This window comes from Austrofundulus limnaeus, unplaced genomic scaffold, assembly GCF_001266775.1.
Source record: "Austrofundulus limnaeus strain Quisiro unplaced genomic scaffold, Austrofundulus_limnaeus-1.0 Scaffold98, whole genome shotgun sequence".
Lineage (NCBI taxonomy): Eukaryota > Metazoa > Chordata > Actinopteri > Cyprinodontiformes > Rivulidae > Austrofundulus > Austrofundulus limnaeus.
Genome location: NW_013952500.1, coordinates 1,636,696 through 1,656,877, shown reverse-complemented (window position 1 = coordinate 1,656,877; position 20,182 = coordinate 1,636,696). Strand labels below are relative to the sequence as shown.

Below are 20,182 nucleotides of genomic sequence, written 5' to 3'. Positions count from 1 at the left end.
TGGAGATATAAACAGCTTTTTATAAGGTAAAAATAATAAAACAAGGTCTTTGTCTGCAATGATTAGACATGTTTTTTTATTATTGTCATTAGTGAGTATCTCAATTTCAGCTTAAAGAATTGACAAAATCCTACACACTGTGCCTTTAAAGACCAGAATTCAGCAATAGCTGCTCCTGGTTATACAGTATATGGGTTTCTCCTTAGTAATTCTTCCATGCATTTGCACATTCTTCGTATTCTTCGGTCATTCTGATAACGAACACAAATGACTATATTTTCCTTTCAATTCCTTTATTGAAAGAATACATATTGCAAATCAATTCCTTTTTTAAAAAAAAAAGCCCTTGCATGAATAGATTAAAAACTTGCTAGAAACATGAAGGAGCTTTTCAAACAAAGCAGGCAGAGACTAATAGCTGGGAAGTAAACTTTTATGTTTAAATCTGTAAAAGTAAAAAAAAGTGTTGTTCATCATTTTTCCCGAGGCCCAAGTGGCRGGAGCTTGTGAACGAAACGACGGARGACTCCCYGTGGTTTAATAGTGACAGAGGAGCGTTGCAGCGTTGGCCTCTTCCCACAGACTAACTCAGCACTTGTTCCTCCCCCACTCCTCCGTTTTGGATCGAAACGTTGTAAACTAGGTCGTTAATTGCAGCGTTAACTCAATCAGTGATGACTCGCAGGAGATCAAGTGTGTGTGTGAGTGCTCCCAGGCTTTGTCTTTGTGTTTTGTGTGCATGCACAAGTAATGAGCTTTGGTGCTGAGGTAAAGAGAAAAACAGCCGAGTGTTGCCCGTCCGTGTCAGGGGACTTGATTTGAGGAGTCTTAGCCYCGGTAAACAGACCATTTGGTGGATGGCATTTGAGTCCCGGCATTTTGTGCATRGGTAGTTTATCCCCCCGATGAGGCTGATGCTGATTACCCAGGAGAGTGTTTTTAAGGTCATCGACAATGATGCCATGCTGACCTCATCATTACTGAGAGAAGGTCCTATACAACACTTAATGCATCTCACAGGAGCACTGCTGAAGTACACAGCAAGGGAAAKTTTTGCATTTTTCTGCTTTATAAAAGTCTAAATTTATCATTTTTTTAAACTAGCGTGTTAGAAACAGGCTGTGATGAACACAACTGATATTTAAAACTGGATTACTTGATGCACAGTGCAAGCATTTATGTAAAAAATTAATTATGCTGGCTTTATTGTGTTTTATTAAACTCAAAATAGCTATTTATAGTTGATTTGTACAAGCACATAAAGCAGAAGGAACCTTAAATGTCTCTTCACAATGYTTGTTGAAGTCCTGCAAAAACACAGTGTGAATGCATAATGTTGACATATTTTTGCTGAAGAGTTAAAACGAGCTAATAAAATAAAATAGCTGAACAAACAGATGGATCACATGTTTGTGAAATTATCACGAAAAAGAAAATTTAGCTGAAAAACGTTCAAATTAGCTCAAATGTAGCTAAAATCACTGAAAACAGCTGAAGTTTTCAAAAAGCAGCTGAAAGAAGCATAAAGGTTTTAAATAGCATGACTTACAACTTAACTGACCAAGGTGAAAGAAGCACAGAAAGAAAAGGTCAGAATGATGGCTAAAAAGGCAGGAAAAAAGCTAAAATCAGCTAAATAGAAGTCAAATGAAGCTAAAATTAAATGAGTAAAAAAAAGCTGAAGTAGAACAAAAGGTAAGAAGTACAATAAAGATTTATGAACATGTTGAAATGTTTTAAGGATAATGAAAACAGCTCCATTCATTGTCGATGAAAAGAGCATGACAGGAAAAGCTAAATATCTCAAAAAGCTAAAGTACAAGAAGTCATAGCTGGTATGTCCTGGAGGAGCTGAACGTTTTGATATATAAAACATTGAAACAGCACAAAAGTTTTGGAAAGATAAGTACAGACAAAAAATGATCTCAATAGTGTGAAAGCTTTATAATCATTCACACAATGAATATCTGAGCACTTAACTCAGTGTAACTATGTGGACATGACTGATTGGAATATGCTATTTAACTTTCTTGTCATATTTTTCCATTAATTTTGCCTCTAATTTTTGTTTAAAATTTCATACAATGAATAAAACATTCATACCGAACCTTTTCTTCTCATCATACCTTCCAGTATTCTAAAAACAAGTGACTGGTTTTCCAGTCAGGATCCATTACTCTTTTGTTAAAATGCCTGACTACATTTGTCAGAAGCAACAACTTGCTTTTGATGAATTTTAAAAATATGTTCGAGCCTCTGGCGTAAAAAGAAAGCCGCAGCAGAACAAACAGCTCCAACTTCTATGACTGTGAAGAATACCACTGAGAGTTTCAGCTTTTCATTTTCGTTCGTATTGTTTGCACCGCTTTTATTCCTTCGGCAGTCCATAACGCTCARGTTGTAGTTTTATTTCAAGCAGGTTTTGGGAAACTATTACACAGATTAAATGACAGAATCTACAGGACAGAAAACAAACTATGGTTTATGTCACTCAAAAGGAAAAAGAAGTGAATACTTACCACCCATCAAACTGATTTCTATTGTTTTAGTCCTGTGTTTCTCAGTTCTTCCTTGATGTTGAAAACCCAGCTCTTAAGTGTGTCTTCAGACTCAAGGGATCAGGCTGTTTGCTAGTGAACAGTGCTTGATGAATGTACCAGAAGGGAGGCAAAAGATGATTGAAAAGTCTACTGTCTGTATCTTAATGGGCAATCACTCACTCATAAACCATCTGATCAAAGGAGAAAACTTTTCCTCATTGAATGAGTTTATGTTCTTTTAGAGTTAAACACGTTCAAAAACTTTTTTTTTCCTGGTTGCATTCAGATAAGAATGAATATATTSCTATAGGCTCAATAATCCTTCAGTGACTGTCTGACTGGGCTGTGACTAGTGGGCATACTTCATCAGGAGGAGGTCTTCAGAATGTCCTGCAGTGTTTGCAGTGGTTCCCAATTTGCTGCAGGCGGAGGTGGACAACAAAGWAATGTGCATGGTTAAGAATGCAGTTTTGCAAGTTGTAAACACAGAAATAGGACATAAAACTAGTTGTTTAAAGCCTGAGCYCACACCTTTTTGGTCATTTAATCGCAAATAATCAGAATGCAGTTGGCTGYAATGAAAATGTTGCTTATTTTCTTGTGATTTTTCCAAAATTGTAATTCACTATCTTCAACAATCGCAGCCTGGTATGATACTACCTTTAGACTTTWAGRCACATGTATCCTGRGTGTCAAAATGTGGCCCYCCACAGCATTTTYTGTGGCCTGCAAGAGCTTCAAATACTTATTWTTGTTATATTAGAGTTTGCTGGTTTAAAGTCAGCACTGACCACATCTCCCATAGTGCATGTCAGTTKTGTTACACCAGTAGGTGTTGGTGCAAAAGTAGCCAGCAGCCATGTAAAATCCCCATTTCACAGCATTTTTTCCAACTACTTTTGCTGCAGCCCWYTTGTACTGGGAAGTGGAAATTTCCCACGTACAAGTTGTAAATTTAAACTGGAACACACCCTTCTGTAGGAATTCCCTGTTGGAATGTGGGAGAGTTCAGAATTCAAGATGGCAGCTACTTACCACAACTCATCAGTGAATAAAACTGTTACTTTTACTTTTAATAGTATTTCTGTATTATTTATACCACATTTAGTCAGTCTTACACATATTATTTGTGCTGTGTTTATAAGAGGACGTGTTAAAACACTATTTCCATGCAAGAAATACCAGGTAGAGCTCAGTTATTGTATGTTAGCTGTACTCAGTTGTAGCAATGAGATGAGGAACGTGATGTTTCATGTTTAGTTAAAGGTAAACAAAATGTCAATGCTAACTACAACTGGCTCTTTGAGGGCCACCATAATACTCATGTGGCCCTCGGTGAAAATGAGTTTGACACCCGTTAAGCTAAGTATTTCACACTGACAATAAAAACCAAAACACTGGGTAAAAATTGCTAAAAGCCATCTGAAAGCTATATAGCAAAAGGCTAGCTAAAGTTTTATAAGTATAAAAATAATGTTTTTACAAATGATAACCAGGGTTTGTTGGTCGGATATCTCATAGCTCATACCATCTTCAGCTTCTGCCAACTCCAGCTGTGGTGGTTCCTAACAAGCTCCAACCAACCAGTAACATAAATTCCGTGCTTACTGAGATAATAGTTATTGTGTTTTTACACGTTTGAAAGCCAAAGCCCCTTCCACCACAACAAGCTTCTGCACCAAGCTGACATGTCCAGAACCAAATAGTCTTCCAGCAACTCCTAAAAAAGCAGCAAAATGCAAAAATAAAAAAAATAAAAAAGAACTATTTTCTACATTCAAACCTGACATTACTTTATAGAAGAGAGTAATGATGTTCCAGCAATTATTAACCTTTTTAACATTTATATTTCTAAAGATTCTTGGTGATGTTTCCGTCTGTCAGCGCTCTCTGCTGCATCGCTCCCGTCTCYTTTTTATTTATTATTGCCTGCACTCTCCAAAGACTCCTTTTAGTGCACATGTGAAAGGTGCAGTGGTGCTATCTTTGTCTCGTTCTTCCTAGCTCGTTCCCCCCACTTACTTCACCTCCACCCTCAAGTCTTCTACCCCGCCATCCCCCCTTCCTCTCCTCTCCCTGCAATCTGCCTCCCCTGGCAGTCTTCACCAGCCTGTGCAGCCTTTACTAACTAGCTGTGCACTCCTACTCGTACGGAAATGATGATGAGACAGCAAAACCACCGCAGAGACAATGCAGAGCAGAAAGAGAGGAAGGGAATTGGATAATAGGAAGGAGCTGCGGGGTGGGGGGACGCAACATGTGGAAGAGAGCCATCATTTGTGTTTTTTTATACACTTTTACAACATATATGTCCATCCCAAGGGAGTGCTGTGTCTTTGTGCAGGCCTTTTTTTCTTGTGTCTAGCTCTTTGTTGTCTTTTTTTTTTATTCAGTGCATTTTCTCCGCTTTGCTTCTCAAATCAGAAGCTATTAAATCTATCCCCTTCTCTTTTCTACTTGTCTGTCCATTCTCTTTGTCTTGAGTCACCTTTTATATAACAGCCACCACCTAGAGGGGCTTCTTTTCACCCACACACCCTGATCACTCCATCCTTCCCTTCCCTGTTTTCTCCTCTTGCTCCCTTCTCCTCTCACCCTGTTGCAGATTAGTTTGGAAACGAGCGGTCCTCCTGCTGGGTAGCTGTGGCTAGTCAGGCTGAAGTGCTCCTTCATTTGGTTCAGAAATAATTAGACGAGAAGCAGAAAATTAATCAAAAACTTTATGATCAAACACTGATTTTTTTTAAACGTCACATACCAAATCCAACTTCTGATCGTTCCCAAAGCAAAACAAGCAATTAGGAAGAGTCACTACAGACTCTGACATTCATTTTCTTTACTATTTTACATACTGATAAAATTAATGTTGATGAAATAAATAACTTCAWTTTTTTAATCTAATACTGTTTTAACGTCAGCTTCGGCCACATCTGTCTTGTCATGTTTTCTCAGCTCTTCAGCATGGATTGTTTTTGACTTGTTTGCCTCTGAACAATAATGTGTGTGTCTGTATGTTACCAAAATATCTAATGAATCAATTGAAGAATGTAACRATCTACAACTGATTAGCCGAGACAATCCAACTCAAGATGGCTGCCACAGCCAGCCGACCTTCAAAACTCCACAAATTGCTCTTAACTCTTTCGATTTTACAGATGTTGAGTTAAAGTTTGGTGTAGTTGAGTTGTTTTACGACAGGGGCGGGGCCACACAGGCTTTGGCCCTAACTGAAATCTGATTGGCCCCCTGAATTTCCCCTGTCCTTTACCTGAACGTGATGATGATGATGGYTGCAGTTCCATGTTCAAACACTAGAGGTGCTAATGAGTTATAAGAAGTCTTCTTCTCTTAAGAAGATTTGAACAATCCTGCAGAAAAACTCATTCAGCTGACAAATAATGGCTGGATTTTCTCACACGCTGTGTGTTTGACATTGTTTTATGAAATTGGTAAGGAGAATTTACTGTGCAATATTTTTTAATTAAATTACAGGTGTTTGAGCATGTGTGACTGGTTATATGTATGGCTTACCAAAACTAGGGATTTGTGTGCAAGGATGTAGGACAATTGTTTGGCCTTTCTAGGAATATGGTGACCCCCTTGATGGCCCCTTACTCAGAAAAATCCTAGATCCGCCACTGTTTTACAGCACCTTGAGTGAGACATCTTGCAACATGAGACTGTAGGTTGAGTTATTTTAAAGACTTGACTAAAACACCTTCTACGTTGTCATTTATTAACATAAGATGATCAAATTAAAGAATGTGTTTAATTTATTTGTTGCATTCGCAAGTACCAAAGAAATGTRAGTGATCCTTGAAACTGTTCTTTGTGTTCAGCTTCTCGTCCTCACTACTTCCTCAATCATGACTCCTTTTGTTTTACTCACTTGACTCCTTCTGACTTTTTACACAACCACACCACCACCCCTCGTCTTCTACCACTTTTACTCCCCTCCCTGCTAAATATAGTCCCCTTTGAAGTGTGGATGTCTTGTCTCTTCCCGCAACACTGCAAGACAAAAGTCTGTCATCCAGCCTCCCGAGCAGCGGGGATAGAAGGCGCAGATAAGATTGATGACCACAAAAGAGCTCTGGTTAAGTGTGCTGATGTGCATCAGCCTCTGCGTAAATGCGAAGTAGGGTTTGCAAACAGAGAAGCAAGACAGAGGAGCCAGGGAGAAAAAACTAACTGTGAAACATAAGAAAGGAAAAGGGGCAGTATTATGACATTTCAAGGCTTCATTTCTTTTTAAATTGATTATTCATCTCACCTGGGGAGGGTCTGAACTAAAAAAAAAACATATTTATCTGAGCTTTATGTGCTGATACAATATATGCACCAAAGTGGATAGTCAGAATGTGAATGTGTGACTTTTTTTGAACATATGTAACAGATAATGTGTTAATACAGACACATGGAAGATGAAATGAAGGGGCGATACATACTCAGTGCAATATCTTCCCCTAATGGTGCCAAGTTGTCATTACAGCTTGGAGCTGGTTACACATCAGTGAAGCTGAGGACAATTCCTATCTCATCAGCTCACCTGCAGGAGCCTTTGTAATGACTTTTACTCAGTCTAATTACAGATTGTGTAATTTACATAATAGGTATACTTAGTATTATAAACAGTGTAGGGAACAGCATGGCTGCTGCAATCACATCTCCCTCTCAGTTCCTCTGTTGCCATCATGTGCATCACATGCATACATGTGCTTGTCCATAGAGTGGATCTTCTTACCTGCTAACAGCCTGTTCAATCATCTGTAATGGCTCCCAGAGGAAATTTGATAAATACTGTGTGCAGACCAGTTCCCCCAGAAGCCAGAGCATACATCGTCGCTTGACAGGATTTCCTGCTACATCAATGACCCAGACAGGCTCGAGGGGGGAAAACACACAGGAGTGGAGATTATCATTCTCAACATGGCTCTCATCGTGAGGCGTTAAAGTGAGAAAATGTGTGTTTCGGGAGTAAGATGCTACAGTTCTGTCAGAGGGAAAGGAAATAAAGAAACAAGAGTGTAGCTGTTTGGATTGATTTTATGTTTTGCAGAGGTGTAATTAGCTGCCAGTCTGCCAGTTTGTTGATGAGCAGAAAATCAATGAATATTTTAATAATAAAGCTGTTGCTCAACTATTTCCTCTTTCTTATTGTGAGGAGTGTCTTTTGTTTATTGTAGTAGGATAATAAAAATTACTGAGATTGAATGTTTTTTCCATTTTATTAAACTTTTTTTTAACAATTTTGTTGAAAACAAAAACTTATTAGCAACTTCAAAACCTGAAAAGTGTTCARTGTACATTTTAGTGACTTTACTGGAACCTGCACGTCTTACATTTGCATCTAAAGTAAAACTATTCAATTCAATAAAACTTTGTTTATCCCTGTGGGGCAATTTAAAAAGGCACAGTGGAGCAGCACAAACATAAACACATTACAAACAAGAACTAATATGAAATAAATAAAAAAATAAATTAAAACACCCCATAAAAAATAAAAAATCATCCAGAAAGAGTAATAAATTTAGTGTTTGAGTACACACTATGCATATATAAACTGTCATGCTCCGTAATACTGCTACAATCGTGGCGTTGTATTCATTTAGATCCTGTTTTATTAATATATGACTCAGCATTCCCACAGTTTGATTGAATTCTTTGTTCATTTTAACCCCAGGCTTCGGAGGGAGGGCTACACCGTGCAGGTCAGTGTCAACGACTACCTGGACATCTACTGCCCGCACTACAACAGCAGTCAGCGCGGGACGCTGGAGCGCGTCGTCGCCGAGCAGTACATCCTCTACATGGTCAACTACCGCGGCTACTACACCTGCGACCCCCAGCTGGGCTTCAAGCGCTGGGAGTGCAARCGGCCCCACGCGCCCCACGCGCCCATCAAGTTTTCGGAGAAGTTCCAGCGCTACAGCGCCTTCTCTCTGGGCTACGAGTTCAACGTGGGCCAGGAGTACTACTACATCTGTGAGTCATGGTGTTGTCTGTTGTTACTAACAGGTTGTAGTTTAAAAGTGAGCACCTCCTGAGCGTGATTGAATAAATAACCAAKGTTTGCATCACTTTTAAATCCGATAGGTGAACGACATTTGACCCTTTCAGCTTGTCGTAATACATTACGGAAGTTCATTTGAGGACAGTGTTGCAGTTTTTATAGCTGATAGCTGATGAGCCTGCGGCCTGCAGAGGGCACAAGGTTAACATGTGCATGTGTGTGTTTTCTGTCTTTTAGCCACACCCATCCATCACCACGGCCACAGCTGCCTGAGACTGAGGATCTTCGTCTGCTGCTCCACTGGTGAGGCTTCACATCCACTCATGTTAGGATGGAAGGAAAGATGCAGACAGTGACAAATACAATTTAATAAAATCTGAGAGTTTGGGCTTAGAGAATGATGATGCAGTTTTCTTCCTTCGGAGCTGCGCATTGAAAGTGACAGCCTAATGTTGTTTTCTGTCTCAGTTTTATTACAGTAATGCTCTTTGTCTGTGTAGAAAAGACTTATATATAAAATAAAATAAAATAAAAACTAGATTCGTTTGCAAGATGTTGCTCCTCTTCTCTGTCACTCTTCCCAGCTTTCTTCTCAACCACCTCTTCTGTTTATACTTCTCTTTTTTTGCTTCCTCCCTGATGCCTGCTGCTCTGTATAGTGTGCATGTTATTTTTACCCTGGTAGCCTCACTTCCCCCCCACACACACACATCCCCCTCCAGGCCTTTGATCAGGCAGCACAGCGGTGAAAGCCCCCCCTCTCCCTTAACCTTGTCAGTCCTAATACATCCCACACTCAGGCCGAAGTCAGGCCCCGTGTACAGATCACCTCAACACATCCATGTGTCGCTGCTAATCTATCCACACATCCAGCATCTGTGTTTGTGTGTTTTCAGCATGGTTGTCTGGCTGTATTTTTTCATTTTAATGAGCGTACATGCATTGTGTAGCACACTGCCTCTGAGTCGTTTTTAAAGGGTGCTACGAAAAGCACTATTGACTTTAGCTGCCCTTCTGTAAGCTCCACCCTGACTCTACGAGGCTTCAGGATAAGACAGACATGCAACACTGTGTTTCTGTTCTGTTTCTAGTATTTTGTGCAACAAACATGACCAGTGCATGCGAATGCCAACAAACCACACGTATCATTCAGCTCTGAGACTGAATCTAATTCCACGTCTAGACAAACAGCGAGTGTAATAATGATTTCTGTCCCCCAGTTCTGCAATAAGTGCTTTTAATCCTCAGGTTGGAGTCTGGATTAAGTTTTTTTCTCTCTGAGGCAGGCACAATTTAACTCCAACACACTGAACTATATGGATGAATACAATTTAATAATGCCTAATATGCTAATCGTATAATAATTCCCCCCCACCCATTTCTTTGTCTCATTCTCACCCTTTGTCTTTTCATGTAATTGTTTCTCTTCTCTGTTTTCCTCCTCCCTCCTCTCTCCATCTGTCTGTCTTTGTGTGTTTGCGTTGCGCTCAGCCTCCCAGGCAGATGACGACTCCAGTCAGACTTCTCCCGACTACACAGTCAGGCCAAACATCAAGATACACAACATTGGTGAGTGACTCTCAGATGATGGAAATAAACAAGTTCCTTGATTTGTGTACAAATCATTTCAGAAAGGATTGGGTTTCTGGATTTGGTTCATGTTATTTTGGCTAAAAGCAGTCCTCAAAACATAACTGAGTGAAACTTTTTTTGCTCCTAAGACCTGAAAAATACTTGCAAAACCATGGTTGAAAAGAAACCAGCAGTCCTGTAATATGTGTAGATATTTCTGTAATAAAACTGACCATTCATGTTCTTAATATCAGCTTAAAGAGATCCCCAATTAGTTGCAACATTAGAATTTATTTGATAAACATTTATTTTAACTGTAAAATAAAGACTGTAAAAATACTGTAGGCTGTTTAGTTTTGTAAATTTTTAAAAATATATTTTAACACGGACGGAGCCATTTTATTTACACACAAAGCATTCATGACGTTGAAGGTTAATCTTGGACAATATCTGACGATCGGCTCTTTTAAATGAAACCAGAGAGCGTTGACAGAGAGGAGAAGGTAGAAATGATTCAGCCTGTAACTGAAAATATGGATGGAGGACAACAGAGCTGCTTCATGGAAGAAGAACCTCAGCTTAGCCTGTTAGCCTTTGCGCTAGGGGTTCTTCTTCCATGAAGCTAAACTGTTGTCCTCCATCCATATTTTCAGTTACAGGCTGAGTCATTTCTACCTTCTCCTCTCTGTCAACGCTCTCTGGTTTCATTTAAAAGAGCCGATCGTCAGATATTGTCCAAGATTAACCTTCAGGGTGGATATAGCTTGCTAGCAGCCTCGCACCGAGGACCTATCCACGTCATTATTTACCCAGAATGCTTTCCGTGTAAATAAAATGGCCCCGTCCGTGTAATATATTTTTAAACTTTTAGTTTAAAAATGATAAAAACTAAACAGCCTACAGTATTTTTTACAGTCTTTATTTTACAGTTAAAATATATGTTTATCAAATAAAGTCAATGTTTCAACTAATCAAGGATCCCTTTAAAAAGCCAAAGCACCCACCTCTAACTGTAGACCAATCCACAGTGCACTGGCCCTTTCTAGCAGGGTCCACAAGATAGTGGTCCCATGTAGCTCATACTGCCTGACCTGCTTTACAAGTAGTGTGGTCACTCTGTTGGTTACTTGGTCACAAACACTCAAAGTTCAGTGAGACTGGAATGTAAAATAACAGTTTTTCTTACAGTTTTGAGTCACCAAGTCTGGTTCAAGGGCTATGCCTTGGTATTCCTAATCCAGGCAAGGTGTCATGGTCCATAGGTCTTATAGTCAATGCAATTGAATCCCTCTCCTAGACCTAGACCCAGACTCTGACCCGATCCCTGGAGCAAACTGCCCCATACAACATAGTCTCTGGGGTCTTGGGAGGCTTAGACCTTGGAAGTACTGGAAGCGACATGTTGTGTATAAGAATCTATGTGACCTAACTGTAGTTCAACCCTCAATGGTTAGTGACTGAAAGAATGAGATCACAAATWCAAGCAGCCAAAATGAGCTTCCTCTGCAGAGCAGCTGAACTCAAGCATAAAAAGGAAATGTTGACCTCTAGGGTTTGAAAGCAAGGAGTAAATCTGCTGCTCCTCTGCATCGAAAAGAGCCAGCTGGGATGGATGGGGCGTCTCGCAAAGACGTCTACTGGATGCAGACCCAGAATTTGTTCGATCTACACTTTACTAATCTCTTTTTGTTTGTTTCAAAAATAATCTCCATCCACATTCTGCAAATGTTACACCATGTCAGTGGTGATCCTGTTTTTGTCTTAATGTTTATTTTAATTTAATAAAATCAAACGGAAAAAGAGCAAATACCAAACAAAATCAATATTTTACCACATTAAATATAGGTAATAGATTTCACCATTTTTCATAGTCCTTATTCTTGGTGTTATAGTGATCCTTCCTATTGGTTATGATAACATAATAATTACAATAAATGATGCAACTGGACTGAGCCAAGCCTCTGAAACGGGATTAGCCTCAATTCTGATCTTGTTACAATGTTCATTTGTCAGTGTCATTATAAGATTAATTGTTTCCTCCATCAGCTGCATTAATCCAGTCCTGATCCCGCACACAATTCTCTGACCTCACATTGTGTTATAGGAGAATGATGCTAATGAGTCACACACAGTGAGGCATACAGATTACTTTATTTGCGGACACACATACACAGACAAAAAAAATAGATTCATGATTATTGGATTCAGCTCAAAGCAACGCACYGCTACGTAAAACCTTCCCTTTTCATCTTGCAAAAGCCCACAAGGTCAGCGGAGGTCTTGTAAGAAATGAAAGGTCCGTGTTTACTCAAGAAGCTAGCAAGTCAGCGAACGAGTCAATTGTGCAGCTGAATGGTTACATAAACRCTCTATTTTCTTTTGTCTTTTTTCCATTCCTATCTCAAACAAAAGCCTCTTGCCGGGAATCATTTAGCATGCTTGTTTCTTGGAGCTGAAGGCAGCCTGTGACAAGGACTGAAAGAGTGTGACCTGCCCAAGATGGAAYCTGAGACCAACAGGGATGAATAAAAAAAATGGGGGTTTCAGCCGTAAGCATCATGGTTAGAGAGAAAAAAAAAGAGAAAAGAAAATGATTGGGTGAGCGGCAGAGAGAGGAAACAGAGGCAGCAGGAAAGAGAATGAGATGAAGAGAGGAGGATAAAACTAGCGTGGGGGGGCAGGAAAAGAGTAGAGCAGGGAGAAGGAGCGGAGTAAAAAAAAGAGAAGAGGAATCTCAGTGGTGGGCGAATTGCTCAGCAGTAACTCAGGCTCCAGCTTACGTAGAATTTAATATAAAAAAACACACACTGGCAGGAAATCATAAAAAATCATAGCCTCTAGCGGAGTGATGCATTTTGCTGAATACATTTGGAGGCGTAATAAGATTTACGCACAAGCACGGAAACACACAGCTTTAAAACAACCACGGATGGCTCCCCTGACCGCTGGCCACCCACCGCCTGACTCAGCCTCAGGACCAGACCGGCCCACGGACTGGCTGGGCATCAACACAGCTCTGCATTTCTTCTCATTATATGTTTACATATGTTTTTATTATTAGCTGCCGAGCTTCTGGGTCACGTTTTCCTGATTTAACACATCCTTTTTAGGAGGAACACCTTTTTGTTACAAGTTGGTGCGTTCTCACTGATAATGTTTGATATCTGACAATACTAGATTTAAAGCTACACTCAAAAAATGTTTTGTTGGCTTAACTCAAAAAATGTCACTAATATTTAAACTAATTAAATAAATCCAACATGAAATTTTAGTTTCTGCTAACTGAACATGATTTACTTTGATTTCATAAAGCATAATTAAGCTGAAGCAACCTAATATTAATTTATATTTTTTGGTAATATTAAGTTGACAAAATACATTAGTTGAGTTACTCTAACTTAGTCTTTTATATATAATCATAAATATCCATGTAGTTTCATTTTAAAGTCCCTAAAATAACTTTTCATGTTCTACCTTTTTTGTTGTTGATGGCAAAAGTATTTATTGAATGTATTTAAATATTTAAGTTAAGGAGGTTTTTTTGTGGCTCTGTCATAAAAAAAAATCGCCAACTCACTAAAACGTCTACATGCAGACAACTTAATGTTTTATGCTGAAAAGGTATTTTRATGTCATTGAGGTATGGTCATTGTTTGTGTAGGCAAAACCCATCTTAAATTGGGTTGATTRAAAAAGTGTATAAAGATATACATATTTGTACTATGAGTGTCTACTACAGGTTTAAACAATGTGTTGTTTTTTGTAAATTGCAAAAGCACATCATCATGTTTTTGTCTTCTGCTTTGGTCTCTTTAAGCCCCCTCCTACTACATCACCCGATTTGGTCTTTTTTTCTAGTCAGAAATGACAAACCAGCAGGTTTTCTTAGCTTCTGTCTCAGATAAGTAAAAGAACAAACTCTACAAAGAAGATTACTTCAGTAAGTTRAACAGCAACATCTTGTGTTGGAAGGAACATCTTATTTCATCGTGACCTTTGTGAAGAACTTTTTGTGCACAAGATGTGAAACAGCACATGAAAGGAAGAAAAGCAAATATTAGCCTCACACAGTCAGATCACTTTACTCGGAAAAGAAAATGAAGAGGAACAATAAAAAAGGTGAAAAAGTATAGTATTTACAGTCTGGAAGAGAGTTTTTTTATGAAACAGACAACTCTTTGCTTTTTACCAGCCTGGCAGTTGGTTTGATTGCCTTTCTTACCCAATTAAAGAAAAGTTTTTCCACAACTCTACAATTATTATTGATGAATCCACCACAAAACACAAACAACAATGATMGATTATGAAATGATTAGATTAGCTATTTTACCTTCTGAGCCCTCTGCAACTCAGTTTATTGTGATTATAGCTGTTTTTAAACGAACTATGAACAGTGGACGCCGTTTTGAAAGGAAACAGCTTCTGTTTCACTTCTTACCACTTTAATTAAGTATCTAGCTTTGTTTTTGTAAAAGCTAAAGCAATGGTTGTTGGTCTGCAAGAGAAAACGTGAGAACAACTTTGATTTAATTTGTCTTTTTGCATCTGTATGGGGGCAGATTTTTGAAAATCTGTTGCACCGAGCAAGAAAAAGATGTGTAATTTATGCAAACTGTAAACTCAGTGACCAGAAGAGCTGAAGTTGCTCAGTCTCATTTATGGCAATCTAACAATAGACTGAGGCTGGACAAAGCTAACATGTTACTTTATTTATTCAGCCTCATGTTAGCCTTTTTTGGGAGCAATCTGATAACTAAAGTCTGAAAGTCAGGTCAAAACAGACAGTTGGCTCGTCTTCACGATCCATTTAAATCACTAACCTGCTTGAAGTTTAACTGAATCCTGGGTCTTCCACTAGTTAATAGGTGCAATAGCAGCACTTTCTGAGTTATGTCATGCTGTTTACGGCTCACTGTAGATCCGCAATCACTATGTTTGTAGCATGGTGTGAGGATTTATCAGAGCAGACAACCTTTTCCTTCACTTATCGACAGTCTGGAGCCGGTGTTTCTTATCTAACTGTAAACGCCTCGGGTGGTTTAGCTGCGGACACCGGCGCTGCCCTGCGTGTCTTCTGTTGTTCTTACCCTACATAGACAGGAATATAACCGGAAATTGATTGGTGGATCCAAAAATTTGCTCTGTGGAATTCAGAGCCATGCTGCGGACCTTTTGATACCTCGTTGCAGCCTGAGGCGTCCTCCCTTCCCACACGTTCATTTTCAGAGACAAGCTTTCCTTTAAAAGAGTTTTGAGGGGAAGTTTGTTGTAGAGATTCTACCTGCAAACGAGTCTGGAAGAATTAGTTCACATTAAAACGTAAAGGTGTGCAGGCATCTTCTCTTATTCTGGCCTCCGAATCTGCAAACATGCTTTGTTGTGATGATCCTGCTGTGGCTCCTCTGAGGCAGCACAAGTTTCATTTCTCCTTCCTGTCTTAAAGAGGACACATCATGAAAGATCCACTTTTTTAGTCATTAAATACATTTTGTTGTGCACTTGGAGTCTCTAGGAGTGCAGAAATTTTGAATTGAGTCTCTCCCGGTGCAACATTGATTTCTTTTTATTTAGTTTGGGTCGTACTTTTCAACCCATTCAGTGTTCTCTCTTTTCTATGACATTTCTGAACCGTTACGTCAAATTATTTGAGACGTAACCAACTACGGCTAGGTCAGGTTTTGGCTCCAACATGTAAAACTGGATGGAAAAGTCTTCCACTGTTGACATATTTTAATTCATTTGTAAATAAAAAAGTTTCTGAGCTGCTGTATAGTAGGGGTGGGCGTATTGATCTAATTATCGATAATATTGATACCGAGATTAATATCAGTATTGGCTTGATTTTCGCGTGATGAGATTGATTCTTTTGTTTACTCCTTATTTGACTTTATTTTTCACAAACCGAAACCAAAATCCCTAGTGTCACCCACTCCTACTGTGTAGTTGCAGCACATCAAATTAGTGGACCGGTCTGGAWGCTGGAGGGGGGCGGGGCTTGTTTGGATTTAAAGGGATACATGATTATTTGCAACATTAAACATTTTTTATAAACATGCATTTTTAACTGTAAAATAAAGACTAAAAATGCTGTAGGCTGTTCAGTCATGTAAACTTTTAAAAATACAGTATATTTTAACACAGATGGAGCCATTTCATTTACACGCAAAGCATTCTGGGTAAATGATGACGTGGATAGGTCCTCAGTGTGAGCGAGCAATATCCACCTTGAAGGTTAACCTTGGACAATATCTGATGATCGACTCTTTTAAATGAAACCAGAGAGCGTTGACAGAGAGGAGAAGGTAGAAATGACTCAGRCTGVAACTGAAAATYTYGATGGAGGACAACAGAGCTGCTTCATGGAAGAAGAACCTCAGCTTAGCCTGTTAGCTTTAGCGRRAGRGRCGACYTCATCATTWARCCAGAYTGCTTTGCGTGTAAATAAAATGGCTCAGACTGTGTAATATATATTTTAAAATTTAGTCTAAAAATGATAAAAACTAAACATCCTATAGTATTTGTACAGTCTTTATTTACAGTTGAAATTAATATTTGTCAAATAAAGTCTAATGTTACAGCGTCGAAATGAGTTGATCTGAGACGCACCTTAGAAAAGAGGTGAAYGTGGGGCTTGTGGAGTTGCTGCCMRTAAAGATAATTTTGAAGCCTTATATTTACAGAGATTTGTTTCCTTTTTTGTTTTCCTAGACTCTTTCTAGTAAAAAAAAGAGGGTGAGGGAGACAATCGGAGCTGTACTAATAAAATCTATTTGGTTCCATTTTATCTATTTTCAAATATTGTTGATATAATGGGAAGCATCAGGTCAAGAATAAGGATAATGATTCTATAATTCTGAAAATTACAAAATGTGCTGCAGCTCTTTCCATCTTCCCCTCAAGCTAATGTTCAGTTTTGTCAAATCAGTGGTAAGGACACAGTAATTTGGTTTGATTGAAATCCCTTCAGGACAAAAACATCATTAGTGTAAAAAAAAGAAAGAAACATTTCAGAAATCACTGTGTTTTTTAATTCTTTCTCCCACAGGGGCAAGGCCATATGTAGCTGATGATAATTGGTGGTTTGTTGAWAATTGCACAACGTCTCTTTTCTGCATATTTTAAAGCACAATTTGCATGCGTTACACACTCCCTTGATAAATTCTTAATATATTAATGGTTTATTTTGTTCTGTGGGTCTTTTTCTCCCCCACTCTCTACAGATGAGTTTAACCCCGAAGTTCCCAAGCTGGAGAAAAGCGTGAGTGGCAGCAGCCCATCCCGCGACCGCCTTCTTCTCACTGTGGCCATGCTGCTCGTGTCCGCCGTCCTTTTGTCCTAGCGACCGTCACGGAGTGGTGACTGCCTCGTCCAAAGGGCTTTGCAATCCACCAAGTTTTCGATGAGGTGAAAGTTCAAGGAGTTTGAGGAGTTCGACTCGAGTGCAACAGATACAACTCGAAGACAAAGAGGAAAAAGAAATAAATTTTAAAAAAGAGGCCTTTTCGCTGTCGTCAACACCTGCGCGTGCTGACTGTTGCTGGACGTCGTTATCACGACGTGTCATGCAGGTGTGGTGACCACGCAGACATCYCAACCAACATTCAGAGTCAGACTTTGGTGCTGCTCCCCCGACTGATATGAACCCCGATCTTCACACTCTTTTTGTAGCATGGATAGATAAAAAAAACACTTTGTCACCTGATGAAAGCAAAGATTTTGTAAGGTCGAGCTTTGAAGAAGATGGCAGCTCTGAACTCTGCAGTGGATTCTTTTTTTTTTTCTCCCCATTTTTTTAAAGGACCCAGCATGGCGACACATTAAACCCAACTTTGATGTAAAAGTAAGATGGACTCTGGAACTGTACCGGGGCATCTACATAATGAGGGAATAATAAGAACTGCTGCCATTGTCCGGGACATTGTAGAATGTTTTCACACTGGTGTGTGGTAGCTGCTGGTAATAAAAGCCCAAGAAAAAGGGTAATAATTTGTATCTGTGGGCCTTTCAATAATCCATTTTCTCCAGACATCAAAAATACCCCTGGCTTTGTGATAGCTGCTTTCCTTAGAGGGTAGTGAGTGCCCTCTCAGAACTAGTCTTTTGTCTGCATTTCCTGCCTTCACACTGTAACAACCCTAGAAAAATACAGACCCTGGACTAGTAATTTGACGGCACTTAGACGCAGTAGACGTGTGTTTTGTTCCAGTGCATTTACCTTTGTAGATTTTTCCAGATGTCAAACTTCTTAAGAAGAAAAAAAAAAAAAGAAAAAAGACAACAGTACTGCTCGCAGCAATCAGCAGTCATTCAAATACGCCTCTAATTTGCGATTGTTCAAAACCTCCGTCAGCAGCAAAGTACCCCCACTCCACCACCATGTTCTTTAAAAAAAATACTCAGACAACCATGTCTGTTCCTTATTTCCATTTCGCAGGTCCGCAGCCAATCAGGGCTGATGGCCGTCGCAGCAGTCACCGTTACCATGGATAAGACCCCATACAGTCGCCAAAGTGCGGCAGGTGCCTGAGGAGAAATTATGCTTTGAGTCTCAAAGTAACGCTGCCGCCATTTTGTTAAAAAGTTCCAAAAAATATAAAAAATAATAAAATAAAAAAGAAACTAATAAAAACAAACACGCGTGAATGTGAAAAACAACGAGTTCACTTTTTTTATATCGTAACCCGACACATTGTAGGCAAGCGTTAATTAAAATACAATGTTGTGCTTTCTAATTTATTTTCCAATGTTTTTTTATTTAAACATTAAAAGTATTTATCTACCTTATTTATTATTGTGCATTCGTAGGCCTTTGCTCTATAAGCTATTGTGCCATTATTTTTTAAATATTTCTTTTCCAAACGGTGGAGTTTTTACRGCAGCATTTCGCTCGTTTAGACAAYTAGAAGTGATTCAGCTCGTCACGAGGAGGTGGTTGTTCTGACCAYTCAGAAGGGAGATACAGTCAGTGACCACAGACATGTAAAAGATAATAATGTTGATGAACCACAAATAAAGCTGGTGTAGTTGGGCAAAACCAGGAAGTCTGCACTGTAATGTATATATGCTGGTTATGGAATGTGTATGGGTGTGCACAAAAAACAAAAAGAGTGTTTTTATGAGTGTGTGTGTTTGTTGGAGTGAACGAGTACATGTGTGTGTGGGAAGTATTTGTCCGCGCTTTTCAAGTTTGTGGCATTTAGAGAATTTTTGTACTCGTTATGGAGGCATTTGTAGAATCTGAATATGCAAGAGTGAACGAGAGAATGTGCTCTTCTGTCATGTTTGTTTTTGTTTTTTTGTTTTTTTTTTTAAGAAAAGGGGGATCGGAGGTGAGAACAATAAGCATTTACCAATATTTAAGAGAACCACAAGATGTGTTTACCTTTGACATGAATGAATAAACTGTAAATTAAACCAAGAATGATTAAAACGATGCCAATTAAAATCTTTTTGCAACTTTGCTTTGGCGTGCTTCTTTCACAATTTTTCACTCGTCTTCATCGGCTCTTCTTAATTTTTTTCTTTATCTGAACAGAACACGCTTACCTGTAAGGCAAGAAAGTAAACATTCATGATTGCTAATCTGTTTTGTACTAAATACTTGGCTGAAATTTGATTTATAAATAAATAAAAAGCCTGGAAAGGAAAATCTCTGCGTGATCGTTTGAAGACCTATTTGCAACTTAGTGGGAGACCAAAATTCTTGTGATTAAAAAAATTACATCAAATTGAAACTACACCATGTTTTGTCAAATTCTTGCCATAATCAGTCAAAAAGCTTTCCTGAAAATTATCAAAAGGGGTCTAGCTTCTTTCTAAAATCACCTCGGAACGTTTTTTAAACTTAAATCCCAGTTGTAATGTAGGGCAACTGGTGCTGATTTTATAACCAAATGTTTTTTCTCTTATTTAAACATCAACATTTTTACCTTTGTGTCAAACTGTAAATGTCGTAGTGTCAGAATATAACTTCAAAATAAAAAAAGTCATCACAAATTCTTATGTGACCAAAAATTTAATTATCAAACACAATTTGCCTTAAAGACATAATTTTATG

The 20,182-nt window shown here is 38.8% G+C and overlaps 1 protein-coding gene across 1 annotated transcript in view; it reads left to right on the top strand.

Annotated features, from left to right (window-relative positions):
- The window catches only part of efna3a (ephrin-A3a), an 85,476-nt gene extending 65,890 nt beyond the window's left edge, over positions 1–19,586 (top strand). Inside the window, exons 2-5 of the mRNA XM_014013174.1 lie at positions 8,224–8,525; positions 8,791–8,856; positions 10,045–10,122; positions 17,346–19,586. Coding sequence (XP_013868628.1) covers positions 8,224–8,525; positions 8,791–8,856; positions 10,045–10,122; positions 17,346–17,464 — 565 coding nt within the window. The 3' untranslated portion in view covers positions 17,465–19,586. The remainder of the gene's footprint in view (positions 1–8,223; positions 8,526–8,790; positions 8,857–10,044; positions 10,123–17,345) is intronic.
- The last annotated feature ends 596 nt before the right edge of the window (positions 19,587–20,182 follow it).